Source organism: Poecilia formosa, unplaced genomic scaffold (assembly GCF_000485575.1).
Source record: "Poecilia formosa unplaced genomic scaffold, Poecilia_formosa-5.1.2 Scaffold1, whole genome shotgun sequence".
NCBI lineage: Eukaryota > Metazoa > Chordata > Actinopteri > Cyprinodontiformes > Poeciliidae > Poecilia > Poecilia formosa.
In genome coordinates this window covers 2,566,602-2,592,850 of record NW_006799940.1, presented here as the reverse complement: position 1 = coordinate 2,592,850, position 26,249 = coordinate 2,566,602, and the positions used below count along the sequence as shown (strand labels likewise).

At 37.1% G+C, this 26,249-nt stretch overlaps 3 protein-coding genes across 4 annotated transcripts; 1 reads left to right on the top strand and 2 right to left on the bottom strand.

Annotated features, from left to right (window-relative positions):
* Positions 1-22: 22 nt before the first annotated feature.
* LOC103135184 (phospholipase B1, membrane-associated-like) lies at positions 23-19,014 on the top strand. Its single transcript, XM_016668331.1, has 63 exons — positions 23-117; positions 720-785; positions 880-941; positions 1,131-1,206; positions 1,370-1,471; positions 1,606-1,683; positions 1,786-1,857; positions 1,972-2,046; positions 2,137-2,197; positions 2,520-2,578; positions 2,651-2,724; positions 2,857-2,900; positions 2,992-3,100; positions 3,237-3,288; positions 3,428-3,508; positions 3,597-3,662; positions 3,740-3,840; positions 3,947-4,028; positions 4,113-4,217; positions 5,810-5,905; positions 6,017-6,088; positions 6,215-6,292; positions 6,529-6,589; positions 6,859-6,919; positions 7,000-7,034; positions 7,485-7,563; positions 7,658-7,709; positions 8,162-8,248; positions 8,851-8,916; positions 9,011-9,072; positions 9,262-9,337; positions 9,501-9,602; positions 9,737-9,814; positions 9,917-9,988; positions 10,103-10,177; positions 10,268-10,328; positions 10,645-10,703; positions 10,776-10,849; positions 10,980-11,023; positions 11,124-11,232; positions 11,361-11,409; positions 11,548-11,628; positions 11,717-11,782; positions 11,862-11,962; positions 12,044-12,125; positions 12,210-12,314; positions 13,941-14,036; positions 14,149-14,220; positions 14,356-14,433; positions 14,676-14,736; positions 14,991-15,049; positions 15,266-15,333; positions 15,415-15,458; positions 15,674-15,773; positions 15,859-15,910; positions 15,993-16,073; positions 16,149-16,214; positions 16,312-16,406; positions 17,178-17,259; positions 17,349-17,453; positions 17,539-17,634; positions 17,729-17,803; positions 18,480-19,014. Exons 4-63 carry the CDS (start codon positions 1,132-1,134, stop codon positions 18,738-18,740), a joined length of 4,710 nt encoding a protein of 1,569 aa, XP_016523817.1. The 5' UTR covers positions 23-117; positions 720-785; positions 880-941; position 1,131; the 3' UTR covers positions 18,741-19,014.
* Positions 19,015-19,357: 343 nt separating this feature from the next.
* On the bottom strand, positions 19,358-23,385 carry bpnt1 (bisphosphate nucleotidase 1). 2 transcript variants are annotated; one of them, XM_016668322.1, is made up of 10 exons: positions 23,094-23,385; positions 22,131-22,267; positions 21,922-22,026; positions 21,726-21,833; positions 21,553-21,601; positions 21,165-21,242; positions 20,954-21,045; positions 20,675-20,872; positions 20,467-20,572; positions 19,358-20,363 (listed from the first exon to the last, which is right to left on the bottom strand). In XM_016668322.1, the coding sequence occupies exons 2-10, from the start codon at positions 22,248-22,250 to the stop codon at positions 20,212-20,214; spliced, it is 1,008 nt and encodes a 335-aa protein (XP_016523808.1). In that variant the 5' UTR covers positions 22,251-22,267; positions 23,094-23,385; the 3' UTR covers positions 19,358-20,211. The 2 variants fall into 2 exon arrangements, with proteins under 2 accessions (XP_016523808.1, XP_007544568.1); XM_007544506.2 differs by lacking the exon at positions 21,165-21,242.
* Positions 23,386-24,436: 1,051 nt separating this feature from the next.
* saysd1 (SAYSVFN motif domain containing 1) lies at positions 24,437-26,216 on the bottom strand. The gene is made up of 2 exons (XM_007544416.2): positions 25,964-26,216; positions 24,437-25,004 (listed from the first exon to the last, which is right to left on the bottom strand). Exons 1-2 carry the CDS (start codon positions 26,192-26,194, stop codon positions 24,681-24,683), a joined length of 555 nt encoding a protein of 184 aa, XP_007544478.1. The 5' UTR covers positions 26,195-26,216; the 3' UTR covers positions 24,437-24,680.
* Between the last annotated feature and the right edge of the window lie 33 nt (positions 26,217-26,249).

Here is a 26,249-nt window from a genome sequence, read left to right as displayed (position 1 = left end):
AAAAATATCATATGATCTGATTTCCTCCAGCAGGGCGCTGATGAGAATCAAGACTGGAAGTTGGTGCTTCTCTTTGTTCAGCTGGATCGACTCTGTGCCTGTGAGCAGCAGGAGCAGGTAAACAATGCATTTGGATAAAAGGGAAGAAGAGAAAAAAGCAGCAAATCTGTCTCAGGCAATCTAGAGTTTAAACATGCATCAGAAATGGATGGAGAGTTTCAAATAGGGTGAATGCCTGACTGGCACCTTTACAGCTCAGTTGAATGAGATTGTATCATGTTGTGCATGTTTAATTCTGTGTTGTACATGACTGACATTTACATGGAAATAATGTTTAATAGAGAATATAAAGACTTTAAGTACACAATGCAACTGAGTCAAAAACAGACAAACTAGTAACATAATTAGATACTGAAGAGGAAATTATAAACATGACTCTATCAGTTGCTTAGAGCCTAAACTTCAAAGGCCACTAATAAAAATCACTTGTTCATTAGAGTTTAATGCGTGTTGTTTCAGAGGTTTAAAGTTACAGAGTCCAGATATTATCTCACAGTCCAACTCTCACTCCTGAACTTTCCTTGACGTGATTTAATCACAAGATGTGATGGAAAAATGTTATTCATGTGTAATTAGTTCCTGAAAAAAGAACTTCAAAGTGACTAAAGCATAACGGTCAAGAAATTATTCACAAAACAATCCTTGTGTCTTTGCTGCAGATCTCGTCTCTTCTCAAACAGCTGGTTGAGGAGGTAGATATTGCTGTGCAGTTGCTCCACTCTCAGGTATGTTGCAAATTAAATAGTGTCATTGCTCTTTGCAGTAATTTAAGAGACACTGATTATGTGTATAATGTACTTTTACTTGTACTTGCTGCAGCTGAAAAAGACCATTGTCAGTGTGGCATTGTGGGATGGAGGACTAAACACATTCCAGACAAAGTAAGCAGCACCAAAAGAAAGAATCAGAAAGGGATAATACTGGGCTCAAAGAGAAAAGTGGAAAAAGAAAATTGTCTGCTATGAGTATTTAGCCTACTATTTTGAAATAACTGAATTTTGAGCATGTTTTTGGCTGTTCTTAGTAGCTTGATAGGTTTTGTTGAGTAAATAAAGGTGTTTTGCTTACAGGATGTGCCCATGCACACACACATACACCGACGGAGAACTCAAGCTTCAGAGAGCCGTGCTGACTCACACCCTGCAGGTAGGTTTCTCATTCCCACCAAATAAAGCTTCTTCCTTTTTAATAAGATCTACTTAGTTGTAGAGTGAGCTGTTGCATAACGTCATGTTTGCTAAAGACTTGTAAGATAAAAGGAGTCTGAACAGTTTCAAACTGCTCTTTTCTAACTGTTTTTATTTTCCAGGAGTTGCTGGATGAGCTGATGGTACAGAAACATTGGTACAGAGACAGAGATGACTTCACTGTCACTCTTCAGGCGACCCCTCTCATCAGAGGCCTGTCATCTGTGAGTTTAAGCTGCTGATGTGATCGTTTTACATTTACACTTTCTCCGACAAGCAGCATCTAACATACCTGTATATTTAGAGAAAGGAGAAAGGTGATCATATCTTTTGAATATGTATAAATCTTTCTTGCTAGCAGACTGGAAAGCCTATTGGAGAGTTTGAAGCCTCAAAGCGAACTGATGAACTGATGCTACAGTTGTGGAAAAACCTGGTGAGATCTGAAGTTGTGAAAGTGACACTGACCAACACTTTTAGTCTGTCACTCTGAGAGGATGTCACATCTAAGTGTGTGTGTGTTCTTTTTTTTGTACAGCTTCAGCCCATGGACGACCAACATATTCCAGACCATAAGAAAAACATCCTTACATTGCAATGCCCCACTGAGGTGAGTATAAATACAAAAGGTCTTCACAAACAGTCATATAAAGATTTACAAGTGACATGAGATGTTAATTCTTACTCATTTACTCACTTACTCAAACTGTTCCTCCTTCACAAGGACCGACCGTTCCTGAGGACAGAATTTAACACTCCTTCAAGTCACCACAGAAACGCAGACCATTTCATTCAGACTGTAAGAATAATTCACAACCAAACCAAATGGTTTGCCAAGCATTAGGGGTCTTATCTCATTGTGGTTATTTTATATGTGCTTGATCATCAGCATACAGGCACAGAGTTGCCCTGTGAAGATCGCAGTCCTTCATCCTCCATTCCTACTTCAGGTAATTTTATGTGTTAACATTTGTTTCAAATAAAATATTTTCATAGTTTTTTGTCTTATTTGGCTCTTGGTAATCTTTACTTTTGAGCCATCACACATTAGTATCCTGTAAACCAAACCTTGTTTTTTTTTTATTTCTAATAATTTAAACTAAAACTTACCTACTAAAGGAAACTATGGTTGTCAAAAAGTGGTCTATTTGTTCATTAGTGTGAGCAGACAGTAAACAGTATGTATATTGCATGGTCTCTCTAAAGGCTCTATCAGTGGGATCTAGAACAACACAATCTGACATCGCCTGACATTTTCTTTGTATTTTCCAGTCCATGAACTCCGGCCTGCAGATATCAAAGTTGTGGCGGCTGTGGGGGATTCTTTAACAGTGAGTCATTTTGTTTGTTAGACATTTTGGGTCATACATTTTACTGAAGGACTTTCCTATTCTTTCTGCCAGGCAGGGAACGGCATCGGATCCAGCCCTAATGACATCCTGGATGTCTTACGTCAGTACCGAGGTTTATCCTGGTGGTATGTCAAGACTCTCTAATTTTATTATTTCAGCATCTTTTTTTTCCATCTCTTAACTATTATTTTTCATACTCTTTGGTTAAATAAAATTAAGGGCACTTTCTGAAAGTAATTTCCTATGTTTGTTGTCAGCATTGGTGGAGATGGAGACCTCACAACTGTTACCACTTTACCCAGTATGTATTTCTGATGACTTCGTTATTTTTGAGAAATATCAACGTTGAATTCAAAATGTTCCTTTTTTAATAGAGTATCTGGTTTTTACAGACATTTTAAAACATTTTAACCACAATGTGAAGGGATACTCGCTTGGTGTCGGTAATCAGGATAATCCACAAGCTTTCCTTAATCAGGCAGTACCTGGTGCAACAAGCCCGTAAGTTCTCCAGATGTTTATTTTAGGTGTTTATTTTAGCAACAAGTTACCATTTTAAATTAACAGTTATTTAATCTTTAGTTGGATAACATCCTTTACCAATAAATATGATTGCATTTTGCATTTCTATTCAAAGGGATATACCATCACAAGTGCGTACCCTGGTAACAAAGATGAAAAATGACGTTGTAAGTCTACATTTATCTTTTGTAATTCTACACAGCAACTCGAGCTTGAAAAGATACTTTGAGTTTTGACCTTATTTAATGTAGTGGAATAAAAATAGCTAAGTTAACTCTTTTTCTCTCTTCATGTTCTTTTCTCCAGAATATCAACTTTGAATCAGACTGGAAGCTGATTACTATCTTTATTGGTGGAAACGACCTTTGTGCATACTGCGAAAATAACGTGAGTGTCAAATTTGGAAGCAAGAAGACAACACTATGAAGTTATCTCTGATGGTGTGTAAAGAAACACATTTTCTCTTCATTTACAGCTCCTTTACTCAGTGGAAAACTACGTAGGGTTTCTCAAGGAAAGCTTGGACTATCTCCAAAAAGAGGTGCCACTCATTTGACAAGGTGTTTCCACATCACAATGGTTGCATGTCTATTAGAACTAACAAAGCTGATCTCTCAGGTTCCCCGAGCTCTGGTGAACCTAGTGGAGCCTCTTTACATAACTCCACTCAGAGAAATGCACATGGACGCATCGCTGAATTGTCCAACATGGCTTGTAAAGTGAGTGTCTCCTTACACTCTCCTATATTATTAATTATGGTCTGGGTATTTTGAGACATCTAGTTATTAGCTAACCATTAACACAGTGTTACTTCTTCTTTGACAGCATGTTGTGCCCTTGTGTGGTAATGCCAGAGCCTAACTCTGAAGCTCTTCAAATACTGGAAACCGTAAACAGAGGATATCAGGTAGAATAAGATGTACAAAAATGATCAGATTAAATAAGATGATCATTGTCACTGATGGTTATTATTGTTTCTTTTAACTTCCAGCGTTCTCTGCATGAACTTATTGATTCTGGCCGGTATGATACCCAGTCAGACTTCACTGTGGTCATTCAGCCTTTCCTCAGAGACATCGCTTTGCCCAGACTGCCAGTCAGTAATGAAATTCTGTCTTTTATTTGTAAACGATGTTTTATACTTGATTACTCAGTAGAAGTGTTGTAGTCAAGACCACCTAACCCGAGACCAAGTGAAGACCAAGACCGAAGGAAGTCGAGACCAAGTCAAGACCAAGACTGGCGCCCCGCACTGCATGACACAATAAAATGTGAAATATTATCAAAATTGCTAATCAAATTGATCTGAAAGATTCACATTTCCATAAAAACACCTAGATATTAAATAATTGGAGCTGAAATAAATTTCAGCTTATTTCAGATAAGCAGAACAAACTCTTTGTTCTGCTTAAATAAAAAGATAATTCCCTGGGTATTTGCCCATATCATTCATGTCAGAAACCAGCACTCTCTGCACCATTAAACATAGCAAGTGAGGCAATGCTCTGATGGTAAACAACGCGCAGCTATGAACACTGACCAAAGAGCAACAAGCAAGAAGTAACCAAGCTTTAGGCGCTCACCATGACTGTTCTCACCCTCTCTCCCACGGCATGAAGCCAGGCAGTCTGCAACCATGGCACACATTAGAGCTGCCACTTTGAATGAAAACAATCAATGAGGAATGTACGTGCTCTTTTATTCTTGTGTTTTATTTATTTGATAATTAAATAAATATCAATGTACATAATTAAATAAAATAATGATAGATACTGCAGTGTACGCAGAGCATCACAAGAACAAAGAACGGCTTTCAGTGAGTCTCCAGTCCTATCTTCTTAGTAAAAGTTCAGAAGACTCGAATCGTTCGTGAATGTCTCATCACTATATTGCAGACTTTTGGACACAGTGTTGTCCATATATGTGACACTTAGTCAACACCTCCGCACAATAATTCAGTACAATGCGCTGAATTATTGCTAGCTGTGTCTCTGTACAGCTAGCTTTGCTAACATCATGTCAACGGAGCTTACCTTTCTTTGAGCTTCTTTTCTAAGTGAATAAAGTTAGATGTAGTCCTCACCGTCTGTGAAAGCGAAGCGCTGCTGAATTAGCTGTTGCCATCAGATTTCTTATGATTTATGCAGCGCTATTCTATTACTGACGATTAGACAGACATCTTATGCCACTCAAAGAAAACCACTGCGCATGTCTTGGAGCGCCGCGTGCGAGTGAAGGGTGGGGGGAGTAACAGAAACACGTATTTGGTAAGTCACGTTATTGCTTGGATTTTAATCGGTGTGTTTTGCATTCAGTGAAAACAAAGATGTTAGCAAACAAGCTGGACAGTATGCTGTACGTTTAGTGAGATTTCCACAGTTGCGGTCTTGACTGGTCTTGAAATAAAATGCCGAGTCCTCAGCACCCGAGACCGAGACAAGACCGAGACCAATGCGGTCGAGTCTGAGACAGAGAACATCAAAAAATGGTCTCGAGACCAAGATCGATCTTGAGTACTACAACACTGCAAAAGGCATCAATACTTCTTATATCCTTGTCTCAGTTTTAAAAACTATTTGTAACATATGTTGAACAGAAATTCTTAAAGCATTTAGGTAGAATTGTTTAAGACATGAAAAGGAAATCAATGCATTTCAAATTTGATTTGATTTAATTAATCTTCCTTAGGATGGACGTCCAGATCGCTCTTACTTCAGCGCTGACTGCTTTCATCTCAGCCAGAAATCCCAAACACTGATGGCTCGTTCTCTTTGGAACAACATGGTGAATAAACCACATGTCATTGTACTTTTATAATGATAGTAAAAATGATGTAATGTATTTTATCATGAATATCCATAAATGTTGCTCAACTGTCCTTTTTTCCCCTTATAGCTGGAACCTGTGGGAAGCAAAACCTCCAGCCAGGACTTTAATTCTGCTTTTGACCTGAAATGTTCAACAAATGTATGAAAGTTAATATTTTATTTAAATCTTTTGAAATTAGAAAAGTACATTTTGAATTGAATAGTGTTTTTGAAATGTAGTTTATGGTCCTGACATTTTTACGAACAGTTTTCTCTCTCTCTTCAGGATTCCCCCTTTATTCGGACATCTAAGAACAGTGATTACACTTATTCTGCACCCTCCTCCAAAACTGATCCTATTACTGTAAGTTTATAATGTTATTTTTATTAAAAATTAATGAACGCATATATTCCAACTGAATGAAAAAGTTATAAATGATCAACAAATAGAGATGCAATGCAGGCCATTGTCCTCTGCAGCTCTCTGTTTCTTTACATCAAGTCTTTTGTGAATTTTTACTTCAATATTTTTGTAATCCAGTTTTCTTCTCTTAAACTGCAAATGGAAAAGCATATTAATTATGTGTGTCTTTTCCTCAGAATCGGGGAAGCGATTTTTCATGCAACATCTTGGCTCCCTCTGACAGTAAACCAACTTCAGGTGAGACTGTCATCACAAATCAGTCAGAATCCATTTGATTATTCTTTCTAATGGTGTTATGGTTTACAGAAGGATTTTCAGATGTAAATTTTCTTTTTAATCTAAGTGCAAATCAATGTGGCTGCTTTTTGAGATGAAAATGAATGTGATGGGAAAAAGTTGTATATTTCATAATATTTGATTAATGAAGTCCTTCTTTAGAGGAATGTTATCAATTTCTGCTGTAATTTTAAACATAAGCAAATATATCTTTATATTTTTTTCTCAAGCTGACACAGTCAGACCATCTGATGTAGCAGTGCTTTCCTATGTTGGACTTAATGAAGAAAGGTGAGAAAAGACCATGATTTTTAATGCAGTAAAGTCTCTATTGAAAGATCTGAAATTCCTTCTCTGGTCCTCCTCTGCAGCACTGAGCTGTCCACAGTCTTATCAAAACTCACAGGTATGGTTCCTTCTATCTTTACCGCACTGATATTGACATTAGCTGAGATAGTATCAGACATCCACACATTGCCTGTATTTTCTCAGGTTTAGGTGGTTGCCGGGGGTTTTGGGTGGGCTGTGAGCTGGTGCTGTCTCCACTACCTGACAGACAGCACCAGCTGTCATGACAAGATTCAGCCTTCCTGGAACAAAACAGCACAGAACTAATTCAGCTGCCACTGCTATAAAAGCTTTTTAAAATCTGGATTACTGTACTACTACTTCATACACTGCCTGAAACAAAACAGTGCTTTGGCATTTAATTTTCACAGACTGAAATGTTGTATATTATAACTCTGTTCTTTACCGTACATGCTGAGGTGTTGCTTAAATTCTGAATTGTTAGAGTTTTGATGTTTAACTCCTTTGTGTTTTTATTTATTCATTTTCTCCTCCTTTTCTTGAACAGAGCTGGTGACTCTGTTCAATCCTGGACTAGTGACTCCCATCTCAGAAGACAAACGCATCCCTCAGTTTCTTCAACATGGGTACAAAGTTTTTACTCGTCACATAAATAATTTGTGATTTTGAATGCTTCAAGTTATGTCTTTATTCTTATCAAAAGTTTCTTACTATTTACAGCACACTGGTGGACCAAGCAAATGAACTGTCCCTTTACTTACAGAGCAACAAGGTAAAAACTCCAGTTTATTTTTACGATTAAACTTTATTGTAAATCATCCAATTTAATTCTTGTGTTCAGTCATTTTTGCTACAATGCTTTCCTACCATGGCGAGGAATAGAAAGGTGACACCTGTCACTCTTATATATTATCCAGGTTTGTGGAGTGCATGACTGATAGTTGTGTTTTCAACAGATTCTCTCCTCTTATCTGTGAATCTGTTTTTTTTTTCACTTTACAATAATGGATTATTTTGTGATGATTTGTCACAGGAACGCTCCAAATAATATACTGATGTTTGTGGATGTATTTGGGACAAAATGTGAAGTGTGTCAATATTGTTGCGACAAACTACATAATTTGCCATTTAAATGTCATTTATTGAGTGTCGTGACTTAGACTAATACTGAGTCCTAATAAAAAAAAACCTGATAAAAATATCATATGATCTGATTTCCTCCAGCAGGGCGCTGATGAGAATCAAGACTGGAAGTTGGTGCTTCTCTTTGTTCAGCTGGATCGACTCTGTGCCTGTGAGCAGCAGGAGCAGGTAAACAATGCATTTGGATAAAAGGGAAGAAGAGAAAAAAGCAGCAAATCTGTCTCAGGCAATCTAGAGTTTAAACATGCATCAGAAATGGATGGAGAGTTTCAAATAGGGTGAATGCCTGACTGGCACCTTTACAGCTCAGTTGAATGAGATTGTATCATGTTGTGCATGTTTAATTCTGTGTTGTACATGACTGACATTTACATGGAATTAATGTTTAATAGAGAATATAAAGACTTTAAGTACACAATGCAACTGAGTCAAAAACAGACAAACTAGTAACATAATTAGATACTGAAGAGGAAATTATAAACATGACTCTATCAGTTGCTTAGAGCCTAAACTTCAAAGGCCACTAATAAAAATCACTTGTTTATTAGAGTTTAATGCGTGTTGTTTCAGAGGTTTAAAGTTACAGAGTCCAGATATTATCTCACAGTCCAACTCTCACTCCTGAACTTTCCTTGACGTGATTTAATCACAAGATGTGATGGAAAAATGTTATTCATGTGTAATTAGTTCCTGAAAAAAGAACTTCAAAGTGACTAAAGCATAACGGTCAAGAAATTATTCACAAAACAATCCTTGTGTCTTTGCTGCAGATCTCGTCTCTTCTCAAACAGCTGGTTGAGGAGGTAGATATTGCTGTGCAGTTGCTCCACTCTCAGGTATGTTGCAAATTAAATAGTGTCATTGCTCTTTGCAGTAATTTAAGAGACAGTGATTATGTGTATAATGTACTTTTACTTGTACTTGCTGCAGCTGAAAAAGATCATTGTCAGTGTGGCATTGTGGGATGGAGGACTAAACACATTCCAGACAAAGTAAGCAGCACCAAAAGAAAGAATCAGAAAGGGATAATACTGGGCTCAAAGAGAAAAGTGGAAAAAGAAAATTGTCTGCTATGAGTATTTAGCCTACTATTTTGAAATAACTGAATTTTGAGCATGTTTTTGGCTGTTCTTAGTAGCTTGATAGGTTTTGTTGAGTAAATAAAGGTGTTTTGCTTACAGGATGTGCCCATGCACACACACATACACCGACGGAGAACTCAAGCTTCAGAGAGCCGTGCTGACTCACACCCTGCAGGTAGGTTTCTCATTCCCACCAAATAAAGCTTCTTCCTTTTTAATAAGATCTACTTAGTTGTAGAGTGAGCTGTTGCATAACGTCATGTTTGCTAAAGACTTGTAAGATAAAAGGAGTCTGAACAGTTTCAAACTGCTCTTTTCTAACTGTTTTTATTTTCCAGGAGTTGCTGGATGAGCTGATGGTACAGAAACATTGGTACAGAGACAGAGATGACTTCACTGTCACTCTTCAGGCGACCCCTCTCATCAGAGGCCTGTCATCTGTGAGTTTAAGCTGCTGATGTGATCGTTTTACATTTACACTTTCTCCGACAAGCAGCATCTAACATACCTGTATATTTAGAGAAAGGAGAAAGGTGATCATATCTTTTGAATATGTATAAATCTTTCTTGCTAGCAGACTGGAAAGCCTATTGGAGAGTTTGAAGCCTCAAAGCGAACTGATGAACTGATGCTACAGTTGTGGAAAAACCTGGTGAGATCTGAAGTTGTGAAAGTGACACTGACCAACACTTTTAGTCTGTCACTCTGAGAGGATGTCACATCTAAGTGTGTGTGTGTTCTTTTTTTTGTACAGCTTCAGCCCATGGACGACCAACATATTCCAGACCATAAGAAAAACATCCTTACATTGCAATGCCCCACTGAGGTGAGTATAAATACAAAAGGTCTTCACAAACAGTCATATAAAGATTTACAAGTGACATGAGATGTTAATTCTTACTCATTTACTCACTTACTCAAACTGTTCCTCCTTCACAAGGACCGACCGTTCCTGAGGACAGAATTTAACACTCCTTCAAGTCACCACAGAAACGCAGACCATTTCATTCAGACTGTAAGAATAATTCACAACCAAACCAAATGGTTTGCCAAGCATTAGGGGTCTTGTCTCATTGTGGTTATTTTATATGTGCTTGATAATCAGCATACAGGCACAGAGTTGCCCTGTGAAGACCGCAGTCCTTCATCCTCCATTCCTACTTCAGGTAATTTTATGTGTTAACATATAATTTGTTTCAAATAAAATATTTTCATAGTTTTTTGTCTTATTTGGCTCTTGGTAATCTTTACTTTTGAGCCATCACACATTAGTATCCTGTAAACCAAACCTTGTTTTTTTTTTATTTCTAATAATTTAAACTAAAACTTACCTACTAAAGGAAACTATGGTTGTCAAAAAGTGGTCTATTTGTTCATTAGTGTGAGCAGACAGTAAACAGTATGGTCTCTCTAAAGGCTCTATCAGTGGGATCTAGAACAACACAATCTGACATCGCCTGACATTTTCTTTGTATTTTCTAGTCCATGAACTCCGGCCTGCAGATATCAAAGTTGTGGCGGCTGTGGGGGATTCTTTAACAGTGAGTCATTTTGTTTGTTAGACATTTTGGGTCATACATTTTACTGAAGGACTTTCCTATTCTTTCTGCCAGGCAGGGAACGGCATCGGATCCAGCCCTAATAACGTCCTGGATGTCTTACGTCAGTACCGAGGTTTATCCTGGTGGTATGTCAAGACTCTCTAATTTTATTATTTCAGCATCTTGTTTTCATCTCTTAACTATTATTTTTCATACTCTTTGATTAAATAAAGTTAAGGGCACTTTCTGAAAGTAATTTCCTATGTTTGTTTTCAGCATTGGTGGAGATGGAAACCTCACAACTGTTACCACTTTACCCAGTACGTATTTCTGATGGCTTCATTAGTAATCACTCATTTTTGAGAAATATCAATTTTGCATCAAATGTTCCTTTTTTAAAAGAGTATTTGGTTTTTACAGACATTTTAAAACATTTTAACCACAATGTGACGGGATACTCGCTTGGTGTCGGTGATCAGAATAATCCACAAGCTTTCCTTAATCAGGCAGTGCCTGGTGCAAAGAGCAGGTAAGTTCTCCAGGTGTTAATTTTAGCAACAAGTTACCATTTTTTATTAAAAGTTACTTAATCGTTAGTGGGATAACATCACATCGTTTAGCGATAAACATGATTGCATTTTGCATTTCTGTTCAAAGGGATATACCATCACAAGTGCGTACCCTGGTAACAAAGATGAAAAATGACGTAAGTCTACATTTATCTTTTGTAATTCTACACAGCAACTCGAGCTTGAAAAATACTTTGAGTTTTGACATTATTTAATGTAGTGGTATAAAAATAGCTAAGTTAACTCTTTTTCTCTCTTCATGTTCTTTTCTCCAGAATATCAACTTTGAATCAGACTGGAAGCTGATTACTATCTTTATTGGTGGAAACGACCTTTGTGCATACTGCGAAAATAGCGTGAGTCTCAAATTTGGAAGCAAGAAGACAAAACTATGAAGTTATCTCTGATGGTGTGTAAAGAAACACATTTTCTCTTCATTTACAGCTCCTTTACTCAGTGGAAAACTACGTAGGGTTTCTCAAGGAAAGCTTGGACTATCTCCAAAAAGAGGTGCCACTCATTTGACAAGGTGTTTCCACATCACAATGGTTGCATGTCTATTAGAACTAACAAAGCTGATCTCTCTCAGGTTCCCCGAGCTCTGGTGAACCTAGTGGAGCCTCTTTACATAACTCCACTCAGAGAAATGCACATGGACGCATCGCTGAATTGTCCAACATGGCTTCTAAAGTGAGTTTCTCCTTATACTCTCCTTTTGAGACATCTAGTTATTAGCTAACCATTAACACAGTGCTACTTCTTCTTTGACAGCATATTGTGCCCTTGTGTGGTAATGCCAGAGCCTAACTCTGAAGCTCTTCAAATATTGGAAACCGTAAACAGAGGATATCAGGTAGAATAAGATGTACAAAAATGATCAGATTAAATAAGATGATCATTGTCACTGATGGTTATTATTGTTTCTTTTAACTTCCAGCGTTCTCTGCATGAACTTATTGAGTCTGGCCGGTATGATACCCAGTCAGACTTCACTGTGGTCATTCAGCCTTTCCTCAGAGACATCGCTTTGCCCAGACTGCCAGTTAGTAATGAAATTCTGTCTTTTATTTGTAAACAATGTTCTATACTTGATCACTCAGTAGATTATGAAATTATTTAATTTTGATAGTGTGGTGTGCTCCTTCTGCTTGATTTTGCTTTAAAGTTACTAAAGTAAGGGTGATTCCAGACCAACCCAGGATTGGAGTCTTGAATCAGACTCTAATCCGTTTGTCTAGGAATTCCGAGTTTTTGGGAAGGTCTGAATGCAAATTTGAATTCCAAAACGGACATAAAAACCGAACTCTGATCCGCCTGAAAACCTAGGTCTCGGAACGGTTGAAGTGAACTCTGAAACGTTAGAAAACCTGTCTGAATGCAAGCTGACTAGAGACCGTTTCAAAAGCATTAAGTCAGCAACAGTGCAGGACATTCTGGTCGTATATTACTCTCTGCTCTACGGGTTAACGAAGATTTCGTGACGGTTGTCACATCAACGGGTCTGCGTGCCGACACAGAAAGCGAGGAAAAGCAGAATATAACTGGTTTAAAGTCGTTTCACCTCTTTATCAGCTTAAATCCCCTTTGCTGTGGCGCTCTGCAGCTGCTGTAATTTTTAAACCTTTAATAAATGACAAAAACTGAACTAATTGCCTCATTTGTTTGAACATAATCATCAAATAGGATGGAGGAATTTGCTTAGTCCTCTCTTGCATCTTGATGGAAACCAAACTGATAAAGATCAAGGGAGAATACTTACAAACATCAGCAATTTTCCCAGCTTTAATTTAATCGATGTTTATAGAAATCGGGTAAGAAATAATGGCGCTGCGATCATTTTTGTGATTCATCCCGCATTGGAACAGCCTGGTTTAGTGGACAGACTCACCGCGTCGTAACGGCGCCTGTAGGAGCGTCACGTCGCTAGCGTTAGCGGCTAACAGACGATGTCCAAACCAGTAATGTATATCAATCAAGAAATCCTACAACCGCTAAAATCTGACACTGCTCCGTTTTTGATTACTTTTTCTGACCAGTTGCGCTGGTCTTCTTCAGAGGTTTTGTGTCGATTCTTTCAGTAGTTCTTGGTGCAGCGCCCCCACAGGCGACGGGGGGAACAGGTTTTTTAGTTAGTTAGTCGTTTGACACAGTGCAGTGTGAATGCGAACTATAGTTCTGAAAATGTAACAAATGTTGCAATTTTAGTCCCCAATCGAACCGAATCTACCGGACTACCTAGTCTGAATACACCCTTAATATTTTCAAATTCAGTGTACTGCTGGAAAATTAAATACCTACCTAAATTTGAATATATTTCACAAGTTATGCCTCCACTGGAAAAAAAATATGTAAAAAAGCATATGTTTCCCATTAAATTAATGAACCCATAATAAAGGTGATTATATTTTCCCAAAATTTATTGTGAGATCATATTACTGCAACAAAATATGGATTTTCTTATTTTTTTATTTTTTATTTTTTGTCTTTCTACATGTTTACTGAAGGCATCAATAATTCTGGAAAACTTTATATCCTTGACTCAGTTTTAAAAACAATCTGAAACATAAACTGAACAGAAATTCTTAAATCATTTAGGTAGAACTGTTTAAGACATGAAAAGGGAGTCAATGCATATTAAATTTGATTTGATTTAATTAATCTTCCTTAGGATGGCCGTCCAGATCGCTCTTACTTCAGCCCTGACTGCTTTCATCTCAGCCAGAAAGCCCAAACAGTGATGGCTCGTTCTCTTTGGAACAACATGGTGAATAAACCACACATTTTTGTACTTTTGTAATGAAAATAAAAAAATCATACAATGTACTTTATCATGAATATCCATAAATGTTGCTCAACTGTCCTTTTTTCCATTACAGCTGGAACCTCTGGGAAGCAAAACCTCCAGCCAGGACTTTGATTCTCCTTTTGAACTGAAATGTTCAACAAATGTATGAAAGTTAATATTTTTTCATATAAATCTCTTGAAATTAGAAAAGTACATTTTGAATTGAATAGTGTTTGTGAAATATAGTTTATGGTCTTGACATTTTTACAAACAGTTTTCTCTCTCTCTCTCTCTTCAGGATTCCCCCTTTATTCGGACATATAAGAACAGTGATTATATGTATTCTGCACCCTCCCCCAAACCCGATCCTATTACTGTAAGTTTATAATGTTTATGTTGTTTTTATCAAAAATGAATGAAACTGTTCATTCCAACTGAATGAAAAAGTTGTAAATGATCAACAAATAGAGATGCAACATAGGCCTTTGTCCTCTGCAGCTCTCTATTTCTTTATATCAAGTCTTTAATGAATTTTTACTTCAATAGTTTTGTAATCCAGTTTTCTTCTCTTAAACGGCAAATGCAAAAACATATTAATTGTGTGTGTCTTTTCCTCAGAATTGGGGAAGTGATTTTTCATGTAATAACTTGGCTCCCTCTGAAAGTCAACCGACTTCAGGTGAGACTGTCATCACATATCAGTCCATATCAGTAACCCCAACCCTAACCCTACCCTAACCTTAACCCTACCCTACCCTCAGGATCCATTTGATTATTCTTTCTAATGCTGTAATGGTTTACAGAAGGATTTTTCAGATGTAAATTTTCTTTTTAATCTAAGTGCAAATCACTGTGACTGCTTTTTGTTATTGAATTGAAGCCTGAATTTCTCTCTCTTGTCTGTTAACTGATTTAATCTGTTTTGGTCCTTAGTACACATGCTGAGACCATCAGATATTCAGGTGGTGGCAGCACTGGGAGACTCTTTGACAGTAAGTACCGGAAAACACAGATATCTGCAATTCTACACTTAAAAATAGAAAACAGAACGTTAACTTATGCCAAATTTAATTATCGCCAACATTTATGATTTTTAAAAAAAATAATTCCAGCACTTTTGAACTTTGTACTCTGTTTTTGATCAGCATTATAGATTTTGTGAACTGGTGTTTAATCTTACTTCACTTTCTGCGTTCCTCACTCAACAGGCAGGAACTGGTGCAAAATCAAATAGCATTCTTGATCTTAATACAGAATACAAAGGAGTATCATGGAGGTAATATATTCATTTTAATTAACTTTTCACATTTACATTTTAGCCAAATCATATAATATTTTATTGCATTATGTCCTGCAGCATTGGAGGGGATCAAGCTTTGGAGACTGTCACAACACTACCAAGTGAGTTTGTTGAAAGCTGCTGTTTTCAGTTTGCATTTTGTAGGACATTTATAATACAAAACTGAAGATTTTAGTCCATTGTAGTCTTATTAAAGAGTAGCACAGTCATATTCTTGACTATTCAGTGCAGAGAAAAACTATTGTTTTGGAAAAAAAGAACAATAGCTTCAGATTTTCCTGCACCTGCTTCACTTTCTCTCACTGCGTTTTGCCAGATATCTTGAAGAAGTTCAATCCGGATCTAAAGGGTTTCTCCAAAGGACAAGGACAGCTGCAAAAGGGCTTCAACATGGCTGTTGCTGGAGCCAAGTCCTTGTATGCATTTTTTTCTCTTGCTCCTCCAGCCAAGTAAATCTGTTTAATTTTGCTAATAACTTCTGCCATCTCTTTTCTGTCTCAGAGAGCTTCCTGCACAAGTCCAAGCTCTCATTAAGGCCATGAAAGAAAACACGGTGAGACTTTCCTCTGACCTTTAAAACTCTCTGCATTCCTGATCTGCTCTCCATCCTCAAAATTAGCATGTTTTCAACACAGGAGGTGAATTTCGAAAGTGACTGGAAACTTGTGACAATTTTCATCGGAACAACAGATCTTTGTAATTACTGCTACGATCAAGTAAGTTTTCCACATGGTGAATAAATAACACTTTATCACGGTGTTTTAACACGTTGTTCACTCAATTCTTTGCAGAATAATTTGTCACCAAAGAATTTTAGCAACAATCTCATGCTAACCTTGGACATGCTTTACAAAGAGGTAAGGGTTAAAAACTAAAATACATATGTTGTGAAGTGCCCACCTACAATGAAGTAAATTATAATTGTCTTCCCATTTCCTGCTGTGGGGGCTCTAGGTACCGAGGGTGTTGGTGAATCTGGTGGATCTTATGCAGGTGGATGTGTTTAAAACTGTTAAAAAGGACACACTGGGCTGTTCACTACAGCAGAGGTTGGTTCTCATCTTTAAATGCATAAAACTTGTGGCTTTAATGGCTGTAGTTAAATATTATTAAATGACAGCGGATGAAAGACATTTAATTTTGCTTATAGATCACCATGAACTGCAAAATATTACTGCTTATTATTTTACCAGTTTGAATTTTCCAAATTGTTTTACATCTTTTCACAACATTTTGTTTGCATTGCCAGGAGTCTAAATTGATATTGACTTTATTCATCCCTGACAGTTCTTGTGTGATAGTTTATTTTCTTGGTTTTTATTTTCATGGAGCAGGTCTTTTCTTATTCATTCCTTTAAATTCTTCGCTGTTGTAAACTGTCTAAGCACATGTTTTGCGTTTTAAGTCTTATTTATCGGTCAAAGACTTTTATGGAGAGCTTGAAGTGTCTTGAAACCTCTCTGTCAGAAACTCTCAATTTGGGTCGAGGGAGTTCAAAATTTTTTGGAAATAGTGTTTGGACTTACTAAGTGTGATGAAGAATTTTCTTAAGGTCTTAAGGAATGCTTTCTGTTTGTTCCACAAACCCACACTTTAACAGATCACAGTTCTTTGAATGAAACAGACTATTTGACATTCGTCAATCAGCTGCTCTGACACTGATTGAAAGCTTCCCATCTCTTTATAAAAAGGTCCATGAAGTGTTATTTAAAGATATATTGTTTTGTAAAGTATTGTTTTATCTTCAGTAGCTGTTGACCAGCTGTAGAATGAATTATCTTTTGTGCCAAAAGAAACATAGGATGTTTTTTTTTTTACAGGGTCAGCTGTCACTGTGTTATCAATCCAGCAAACAACGCTCCAGAGATTGAGGAACTGAAACGAATCAATCGAAATTACCAGGTAATAGATAAAAGCTGTGTTTTCTAAAAAAAAAAATATTTGTATTATTTTCCAACATGACGATGACCAAAAGAACTTTGGTTTTCCAGACTGAGATCGAGTATCTAATTTCTGGAGATCGTTATGATGGAAAAGAAGACTTTGCTGTTGTGTTGCAACCCTTTTTCCACTATTCCTTCATCCCTCAAACTGGAGTAAGTCTCTGAACTAATACAACGTAAGAAGTAAAATTAACTGGTCAAAAACCAAATAATGTTGGACATAACTGATTTTCACCAGCTGGGCGAGGTAGACACCAGTTTCTTCTCTGCCGATTGTTTCCACCTGAGTGAACGGGCTCATGCAGAGATGGCCATCGGACTTTGGAACAACATGGTGAGCTTTCTGCACTTGTGAACCAAACATGGGTATAGTGAATTCACTTCACTTTTTTTTTAAGAGCAATATATGTAATTTTTTCCTGTTCCAGCTGGAGCCGGTTGGCAGGAAGCAAGCCTACAACAACTTTACACACGACCGTGCCAAGATTCACTGCCCCTCTGAGGTATTTATAGATCTCCCACAAATTTGTGCAGGATTTCCACTGTTTGTAAAAGTTTATTATTTAAGAAACATACAGAAAAAGATCTCCTGAATACTGTTGATTTTAATAGATTTTATATTTGTGTTCAGCACTTTGTCCTTTATGTAGTTTTAAAGCACTGATTGGATATTAAAGAAGCACAAAGGTTCAAGGCTACATTTTCTTGCACATAAATCCTTTCTAGACATAGCCATGAATTAACTCCATTGTTTCTGATAAGTACAGTCAAATATCCAGGAAAAATTATGCCAAAAGCTTGCTAATGGCTACAGAAACTGTGTGGTTGAAGGTAACTTTCTAAGAGATTGTCATCCAAATCTGAGTGGGGTTATATGTAGATCTTTATGTTTGGAGTAAAAGCCTGGACTTGATCGTGGTGATGCAGAGCATACAAACATTTCTGACTGAAACTTCATCCTATAGGATAATTCTGTATTAGTATTTTACTCTAATGTACTTTGATTTCCCCCCCCCCTCAATGTAACAGTTGCACAATTCAATCATTTATTTATGTTGTTTTAATGTCACCTAATGAACAAAGGTCCATCAACTCATAGCTTCTTCTTCGATCTGTCTCAGATGTGTCTTATCTAATAATTTTTTTATCATTGTATAATAATTTCACCTTTCCCTGCAGGCGTCTCCTTTTATCTTCACTAAAGCTAACAGCCAAGCGGCACCCCCCAAGACTACTGTTGATCCAGGCAGCATCACCACCATCAGTGCCACCATACTGCCAAAGTGTTCCACTCCCATCCCTGTGTGGGTGCCAGTGGTTGTGGGATTTGTGAGTTTACTGGCAGGCATCATTATCTGCTGGCTCATCATGTCCGCCGTTCAACGCAAAAAAAGCAAGAAGAGTGCAAAAGCTGCTCATAATAAAGAAACTGGGTTTTAAAGTTATATTGTTTATGGATATGAAAAAATAACAACCCTCATAATGGTTTCCTAATTTGGCAATAAGATTACGGGGCTCGCTGGGTGGCTTTCGCCAGCAGCGGTTAAGCTACTGTCTGTTCCATCTGGTTGCTCCGCTTGTCTTAAGGTTGGTAACTAAGCATTAAGTCATTCTTTTTGCGCACTGATGTAATTAACTTGCATAAATGTATACGTTTTGTATTTTACCACTGTCACATTTATTTATTAATGAAATAAAAATCTTTAATTTTGACTGACCTACAAAACTGTGTTGGGTTTTATTTTTCTTTAACCTGCAAAGTTTGAGTTGGTTCTTCGTTAAAAAGCGGTATCAACATCTTTAGATAATATTAACTTTGTATTTTAATATTTGTGTTGACCAAGACACAAACTAATGGGCAAAGCTGATCTACAAATGAATATCTAAAAATCATAACCTGCTGTAGTATAATCTAGAACAGTATAAATTTACATAAATTTATAAAATTATTTTTTCATTTATATAAAAAAAACAGATTAAAAAATCTTTTCTGTTATTAAGCTTTATATTTTTGTGCTGACTGAAAACACAAGAAAGCACACCAACAGTCATGTTGAAATCTGTTTTTTATTTGGCATTTATGACAAATAAGAGGAAAACAAATATTTGTGTAAATTTGTTTACTGTTAAATACATCAGAAAAAATGACTAACTATATTTACCTGATTAAAATACAAAATATATTCCTAAATGTAATCAAGTATTTGTCTATTTTAATCAGGTGTTATAAAAGGCTCACAAACTGATAAATTCTCCAAAAAAAAATGTTGGATTCATATTTACAAAAAAGGCAACAATCAAATATTTGCAAGTTTTAAGGAGTTAATTTTGGCACCTTTTATGACTTTACTGTTTATTAAAATGTTAGATTAAAATAATTAAGTCTGTTAACATTTTAAACTTGAATCTTTTTCCTCTACATGTTGCTCTGGTTACTATAATTTATTTGGAAAGCAGCAGTTGGTGAATGTTTTCTGCAACCAAATGCAGCAAAAACATATTACAAAAATATATTTTCTCAGACAATAATAATGCCATCAGAATAAAAAAAGTTTTAGTCACAAGAGTGAAGTCAGTATGTTTTGTCTCCATGTCCAGCTAAGATTCCCTCACCAAAATATAAAAGATAAATTGCCAAATTACTGCAAACATATGATGGAAGTTCTTGCTATAACTGTTCCACAACCAGCTGTTGGAACCAGCTACTTTTTCACTTAAGGCCAGGTTGGTTAGATGGCTAGCTTTTCCTGCTGAATTGTTAATAACAATTAATATATGATTTAAATAATGACACTTGTCAAAAAGAATGAGATTACTGCAACAATAACAAGTAATAAACAGTGTCATAGCAATTTAATACACAAAGAAAGACCAAGACCATCTCTGCCCCAGAGGCACATCATGACCGAACTCAATCTGACTTCAGCGCTTGCAGCACAGACTGTGGCACTCTGCTGACGTAGTAATCATGGTTGCGTAGTGTAGCGAGAACCCCAGCAGAGTTCATGTGCTTTATCTCTGCATTATAATGGTAAGGATTCCCAAACATGTCAGTCAGTTTTCCTGCATGAGGAAAAACAAAAAAAAAGTTGATATCATTTCACCTTAAGAGTCAATCTGGTGAAAGATAAATCTTTTTTCATTCCTTAAACTTTAAGAGTTTTACCTCCGACGGCATGCAGGATTGCCTCAGGACCACATGTATCCCATTTCTTGCAGCCTGGACTGGCAAACACATAAGCAGATGCTTTCCCTTCAATAAGCTGGATTATCTGCAAAGTGTGGAGTCAATGAACAGGAGTGCTTAAAATACAGCCCACATCTAAAAGTTTTATTAGTGTAGTAAAAGCACTGTGGCTCCAAATCCACCTTACCTTGTTTCCAGCACCCCCGACTCTTATAATGTCGTGAGGCTCCATGGCGTTCACGCAGTCCGTTACCGTCTTGTTGCTGTGGGAACGGGTGGTGGTGACAATTCGCTTATCGGCTGGAACTTCCTGCAGCTGGAACCCGAAGGCGCCCAATCCGAGAACTCCCCATATTGTTCTCCCCAAAACAGCTCCTGATCCAAGCTGGAGAGAAAACCGTCAAAATAACCTACTGATGGCGTCTTTTCAAGCAAAGCTGCGGACAATTTGCAGTTTGGTTTGAACCTGGTAATTGTAGAATGGCTGGTTGATGACGCCTGCAATTGCTCTGCCTCCATATGCAATGCCAATGAGAACTGTCACGTTGTCCAGTAGCCCTAAGTCCAGAAACAGGAGGAATGTTATTTGAAGAAAATAAGCTATTCTATCACCCTTTCTATCACTGGCAAATAATTCTGAAGTGGCCATTAAAAGTGCTCTGTCTACACTGCCGTACGGATAGCTGTGCTGTGAGTCTTGTCCAACTCTTTGTGTGGTTTCTGGTCAACAGCTTGTAGATGGAGACAACTTGAGGCTGAAGGCAGCAAAGAGAGGACAAGAAAGAGGACGATAGGAGAAAAGCCCAGGGACGCACAAAAGGAGGAACACAAACACTGTAAAAGTGACGGTGAAGCAGGGAAAGGAAACCAAAAACCAGCCAACAAACTGGTGCACAAAGACTAATCTGCAACAAAAGCAAACATGAAATCCATGCTGAGAGGTTAAGCTTAGGTGCAAGCTGTGGTACTATGTATTTGCTATATATCATTGCAAGCTGTATCATATTATTAAGAAAACTGAAAGCTCAAGTTGAGAGCACAGATTTTTTTGAACACATGCCTTACCTTCAGTGTATTCTTTGGTGCCATCAAGGGGATCAACCCAAACAACTAGCTGAGATTAACACAAACATATTCCAATTAAGCATGTTCACACTTATGGATAAGGCTTTCAAATGTATGCACAATAACAATAATAGTCATAAAAAGGATTTCATTATTTATTTGTTTGTAGCTACCTCTTCTTCTTTTAGTGCTTCATACTCTTTTGGACAGCTCTTCTGAAGGATTTCCTCTGCCTGGCCATTCTCAATCATATCCTCCTGGACCTCCTCACATGGGAGATCCTGTAATCGGGTAATTAACAGACATTCTGAGCTGCTGATTTAGTCTGACCAGTGCATGTTTTCTAAATGAAGCTGCACATCCAGTTACCTCCTCTCCAATGATGGTGACCTTGGGGAAACGTCTGGACAGCGAAGCACAGATGCTTTTCTGTGCAAGTCGGTCCGCGAGAGTCTGCAGATCATTGGCTCCTGTCTGTGCAAAAGGTGCAAATATATATTCGTCATAAATGCTTAAAATTAATTCATTTCTGCTAAAGAAAATATGTTTGTTTTTTTTCTACTGATCTGATGCTGCACCTTTTCAACAATGCCAAGCTCTCCACTGTGAAGCACCTTCCTTACTATGGCCCCGGCCTTTTCAGCGACTGAGTAGGCGGACGCCACCAGCCGCATAACCACAGCAGGATTGCCAGACATTTTTAATTAGTCGATCGCTAGAAAACAGTAAGGAAACAGAGATGAGACATATTCTGAATAGTTTTGCTTGATATTTGAATATTTTATCATGAAAAACAGAAATTTTAGTACACCTTCAGACAGCTATATAGCAGAAGTAACAGCAAAAATTTATAATAAAAAAAAAAAGATACTAGTTAAGTAAGCAGTGCCATTGAAGAGGAAAAGAAACCTTAGCATCTAACAAACAGCCATTTCTTATATACCAAAAGTCTGTAAATTGGGCAAGCATGGGCTATTCAAACACCTCATAACTGCTTGTGATTATTTTCTCTGTTGAACATTGATCCTGCTCTAATAAACATTTATCTATACAACTGTTTGTTGTCTGAAGGCAATATCTCTAACCACACAGATATGGTCATTACCTAACAAATAGGCCCACATGACGGATTGCATTTATGCAAACAATACAACCAAATGAACCAAATAATAGTTACATGCTAGTGTTTGTATCAGCACTACAAACCAGTTTTCATTCGTTAACTTTAGATGTATAGATTAGACAGTTAGGCCCCGTTTACACGACAACAATTTCTGGTGAAAATGGAAGAGTTTTGTTGTGTTTGTACTGTACATTTACATGAAACAACCGAATGTTTCCTCTGAAAACGGCACAGTTTGAGAACGGGTTCTTAATCTGGGATTCTAGATCTGTTAGTTCAGCTAACTGGTTAACCATGTAAACTCCATAGCTATCAGTGAAAGTTACTAGCTTCCATTCGAGAAATACTCAATTGGAAATATTTAGAATAAACGAAACTATTATTATAGATTGTGTTTCGTAACGGGGTCATTACTTACTGGTGAAGAAAATAGAAGTAGTTGGCGCACCTCAGTTTTATGAATGCATCAGATCTTTGACTGGAAACGGACAGTTAACTGTACTTTGAGTCCCCCAGCAATGCAACGGCTTAATGTGAACTACGGTAGACCAGGGGGAGGCCTTTAACAAGCTTTTAAAAAGTTAATTGTTGTAACTAAGTATATTGCAAATCTTTCAGTAACGCATTTTCAAGTGAAAGGTAAACATGTACTTGTAGAGCTGCATTTGGACCAACGCGGAAGTAGATTGGAGTGAACTATCTTCTTCTCCCTCTTATTGCGGTCTTTAATGACACCTGGCAAACAACATTACGGTACTTTACCGCCACCAACTGGTACGGAGTGCGGATCAGAACGAGCATCAGTTTTTTAACGCTGTACATCTGAGAGCATAGGTTTTATCTTTTTGTTCCACAAATTAGGAAACAGTAATATGCTTCCAACACACCGTGTGGTGAATTGCACAGGTTTATCTTTTGCAGCTGCAAAATCTAAAATCAGGGTTAAAATCTATTTTCAAACTCTAAACATCTCAAATCTGGACTTGAATACAGATTATTTAAAGCAAAGCATTTAATTGAATTTGAATCACCACAGGGATCATTTTAAAATCCTCACCTCACAACAAGGTGCAGATTCTAAAAACTGTGAAATTCACCTTTTTTAATCTTTTTAATAGAAAATATATATATGGGTTCTCAGTTAGCAACCAAAAAATAGGTCAAATATTGAAGTCAGGAAAATAACCAAAAATTATGCCATTTTTGTTCATCTTCCAGATTAGGCAATGAGCAGTAAAGTCTGGAAACTGAAACATTTCTTCATACCTTTTTATATTTTTTGAGATAGTAAAGCATCACTGTCATGGTCCAGCATTTAGCATTTGTATAAGACTTATTTAAGGTCGGTTATGTTGAAAAGAATCATTTATTGATGGATGGGGCACATAATTTCCCAGGGTGCATAATTCAATACTTCAATAATTCATCGTCTTCTTTTACAAAAAATAGTACATATCCATATTTGAAAATAAAAGAACAAAAAACAATTTATTGTCCTCCAAATTTGACATGTTTAAATTTGAAATGTCTGCACATTGGGACCAAAGTGGAACCAAAGTCAAACTCCTTGTTTGCGAGCACAAACTTGGCAAATAAAGCTGATTGAAAATTAAAACAAACAGAACTAAAAACAAACTGTGGTCAAAAAAATATAATAATAATAATAATAATAATAATAATAATAATAATAATAATAATAATAATAATAATAATAATAATAAGAGTAGTCCCCAAATTATCCCTGGCATTTAGGGAAGTTTCAGCAATCAAGGTATTTAATGTTTGAAAGGCAAACAGTGAGAAGACCAATGTAGATAAAGGTTTTATATACATTTACATCTGAGGTTCCTATAACAAGTGTTGCAGCATAGAAGGGAACAAAGCAATAAGTATGCCAGCGTTAATTTAATGTGCAATAGATACATAAGAAATACAGTTCATAATCATTTTTCCAAACAACAAAGATCTCGAATTATCCCCTTCAGTTATGCAAGTGACAAGCGGTTTATCTGTTGGCCAGAGGTCTGTAGCCCATCTCCCCCTCCAGCTGCTCAGCAGTGAGTGAGCCAAGGAGAGGCTGACAGTCTGGGTTGAAGACAGAGTAAGCACTCAGTTCTCCTGGCTTTCTAGGTTCTGGGCTGCGCAGTCCTTCATAGAGCCAGTAGAACAGGGAGATGATGAAGAAAGGCAGTCCGAATTCCAGTTCAACAAAAAGACCCAGCAGAACCACCCACAGCAGCACTTTGAGCAGCATAATGTTGGAGAGGACCAGCTGTCTTGAAGCAAACCATCGTCCCAGAGTGCTGTCTAACAGCCAGTCTCTACAGTCCTGCAGGACACATGACGGAAGGTCAGCGGCTCCCAGGATTACAGAATATAAGCTAATTGAAAACGTCGTACAGTAGTATACAAATACTAAGATGAACATTATGGTAACTGTTTACACATATGCCACAAACAGTGTTATGTACTTTTAAACTTGAAGTTTTTCTTACACAGTCACATAAACACAAAATTATTTCCATTAATGTTCTAGAGCAACATAAAGTTGGTCACTTGTGCAAAAGTGTAGAATTGTGAAGAGGAAAGAATATGATCTCTGGAGAAACTTTAAAATTGATTATTTACAAAACCTCTCCATTTAACCTGACTGAGCATGGGCCAGGTTATAAAGGAAAAAAAGAACTTCAGTCTCTAGACATGTGATTCTGATAGGAGTGCACTCCCAACAGACTTGAAACAGAAAATGAAACAAAAGGTGGCTAAGGTTTGTTGAATACCAATGAGATTTTATAGGTTTTCAAGTGTAAATGTTCTTAAAACCATGTAGAATTTGCTTTCCATTTCACTTATGCACTGATTTGTGTTTGTTTATTACACAAAGCAACAATTGAAATATTCAAAAGACAAGGCTTAAGTTGAAAAAGTTTAAGAGGTGTAAATACTTTTGTGTAATAGTACACCTGAATACAAATGGAAGACTAAGACATTGACAGGGAATTCATAGAAGTTGCTAAGATATTATTTATTAAACATATATCCTGGGTTCAGGTTCTTAAAGAAGTAGATCGTTACGTCTATCTTTAATGTGACATATATTTTTGAATGATTCTGACATTGTATTTTATATGCAGATTTAAAATAATGTTTGCATATTTACTTACACCTGCAGAAACCTTTAAAATGCAACTAATCTATTGTAATTCGGACTGAGTTACCCGCATTTTTTGAACAATGTCTCATTAAAATCAATATTCACTGTGCTAATGTGTTTGTATGATCTTTTACCCTGTCTTGAGAGCTGCTGATTGCAGCTTGGCTGGTTTCGGGCTCCTTTGGTTGATGACTGCTGTCAGGCTGAACAGCAGGACCTCCTCCTCTCTGATCTCCGGGCTGAGGACCAGCAGGTTCGGGCTTTTTCATGCCTTTTTCCGCCTGTCTTCGGGCTCTAAACTCTGCGAGCTTCTGCTCCATATGCGTAACTCCAAGTTCAACGTGGAAAAGCAGCTTCTTCACCATAAACTGGGAAGAACACCTCTTTGTCTCGTCACTAGAATTATGTCATAAATAAAAG

Excerpts from the sequence above, each read along its gene's own strand:
- LOC103135184 (XM_016668331.1), top strand. The coding sequence starts at position 1,132 with ATGTGCCCATGCACACACACATACACCGACGGAGAACTCAAGCTTCAG. Across the intron at positions 10,178-10,267 it reads CAGACCATTTCATTCAGACT|CATACAGGCACAGAGTTGCC; the intron begins GTAAGAATAATT and ends CTTGATAATCAG. Across the intron at positions 14,434-14,675 it reads CCAAACCCGATCCTATTACT|AATTGGGGAAGTGATTTTTC; the intron begins GTAAGTTTATAA and ends TCTTTTCCTCAG.
- bpnt1 (XM_016668322.1), bottom strand. The coding sequence starts at position 22,250 with ATGTCTGGCAATCCTGCTGTGGTTATGCGGCTGGTGGCGTCCGCCTAC. Across the intron at positions 21,243-21,552 it reads CACCAAAGAATACACTGAAG|CCTCAAGTTGTCTCCATCTA; the intron begins GTAAGGCATGTG and ends TGCTGCCTTCAG. Across the intron at positions 20,573-20,674 it reads TCGGGGGTGCTGGAAACAAG|ATAATCCAGCTTATTGAAGG; the intron begins GTAAGGTGGATT and ends CACACTTTGCAG.
- saysd1 (XM_007544416.2), bottom strand. The coding sequence starts at position 26,194 with ATGGTGAAGAAGCTGCTTTTCCACGTTGAACTTGGAGTTACGCATATG. Across the intron at positions 25,005-25,963 it reads TCAGCAGCTCTCAAGACAGG|GACTGTAGAGACTGGCTGTT; the intron begins GTAAAAGATCAT and ends TGTGTCCTGCAG.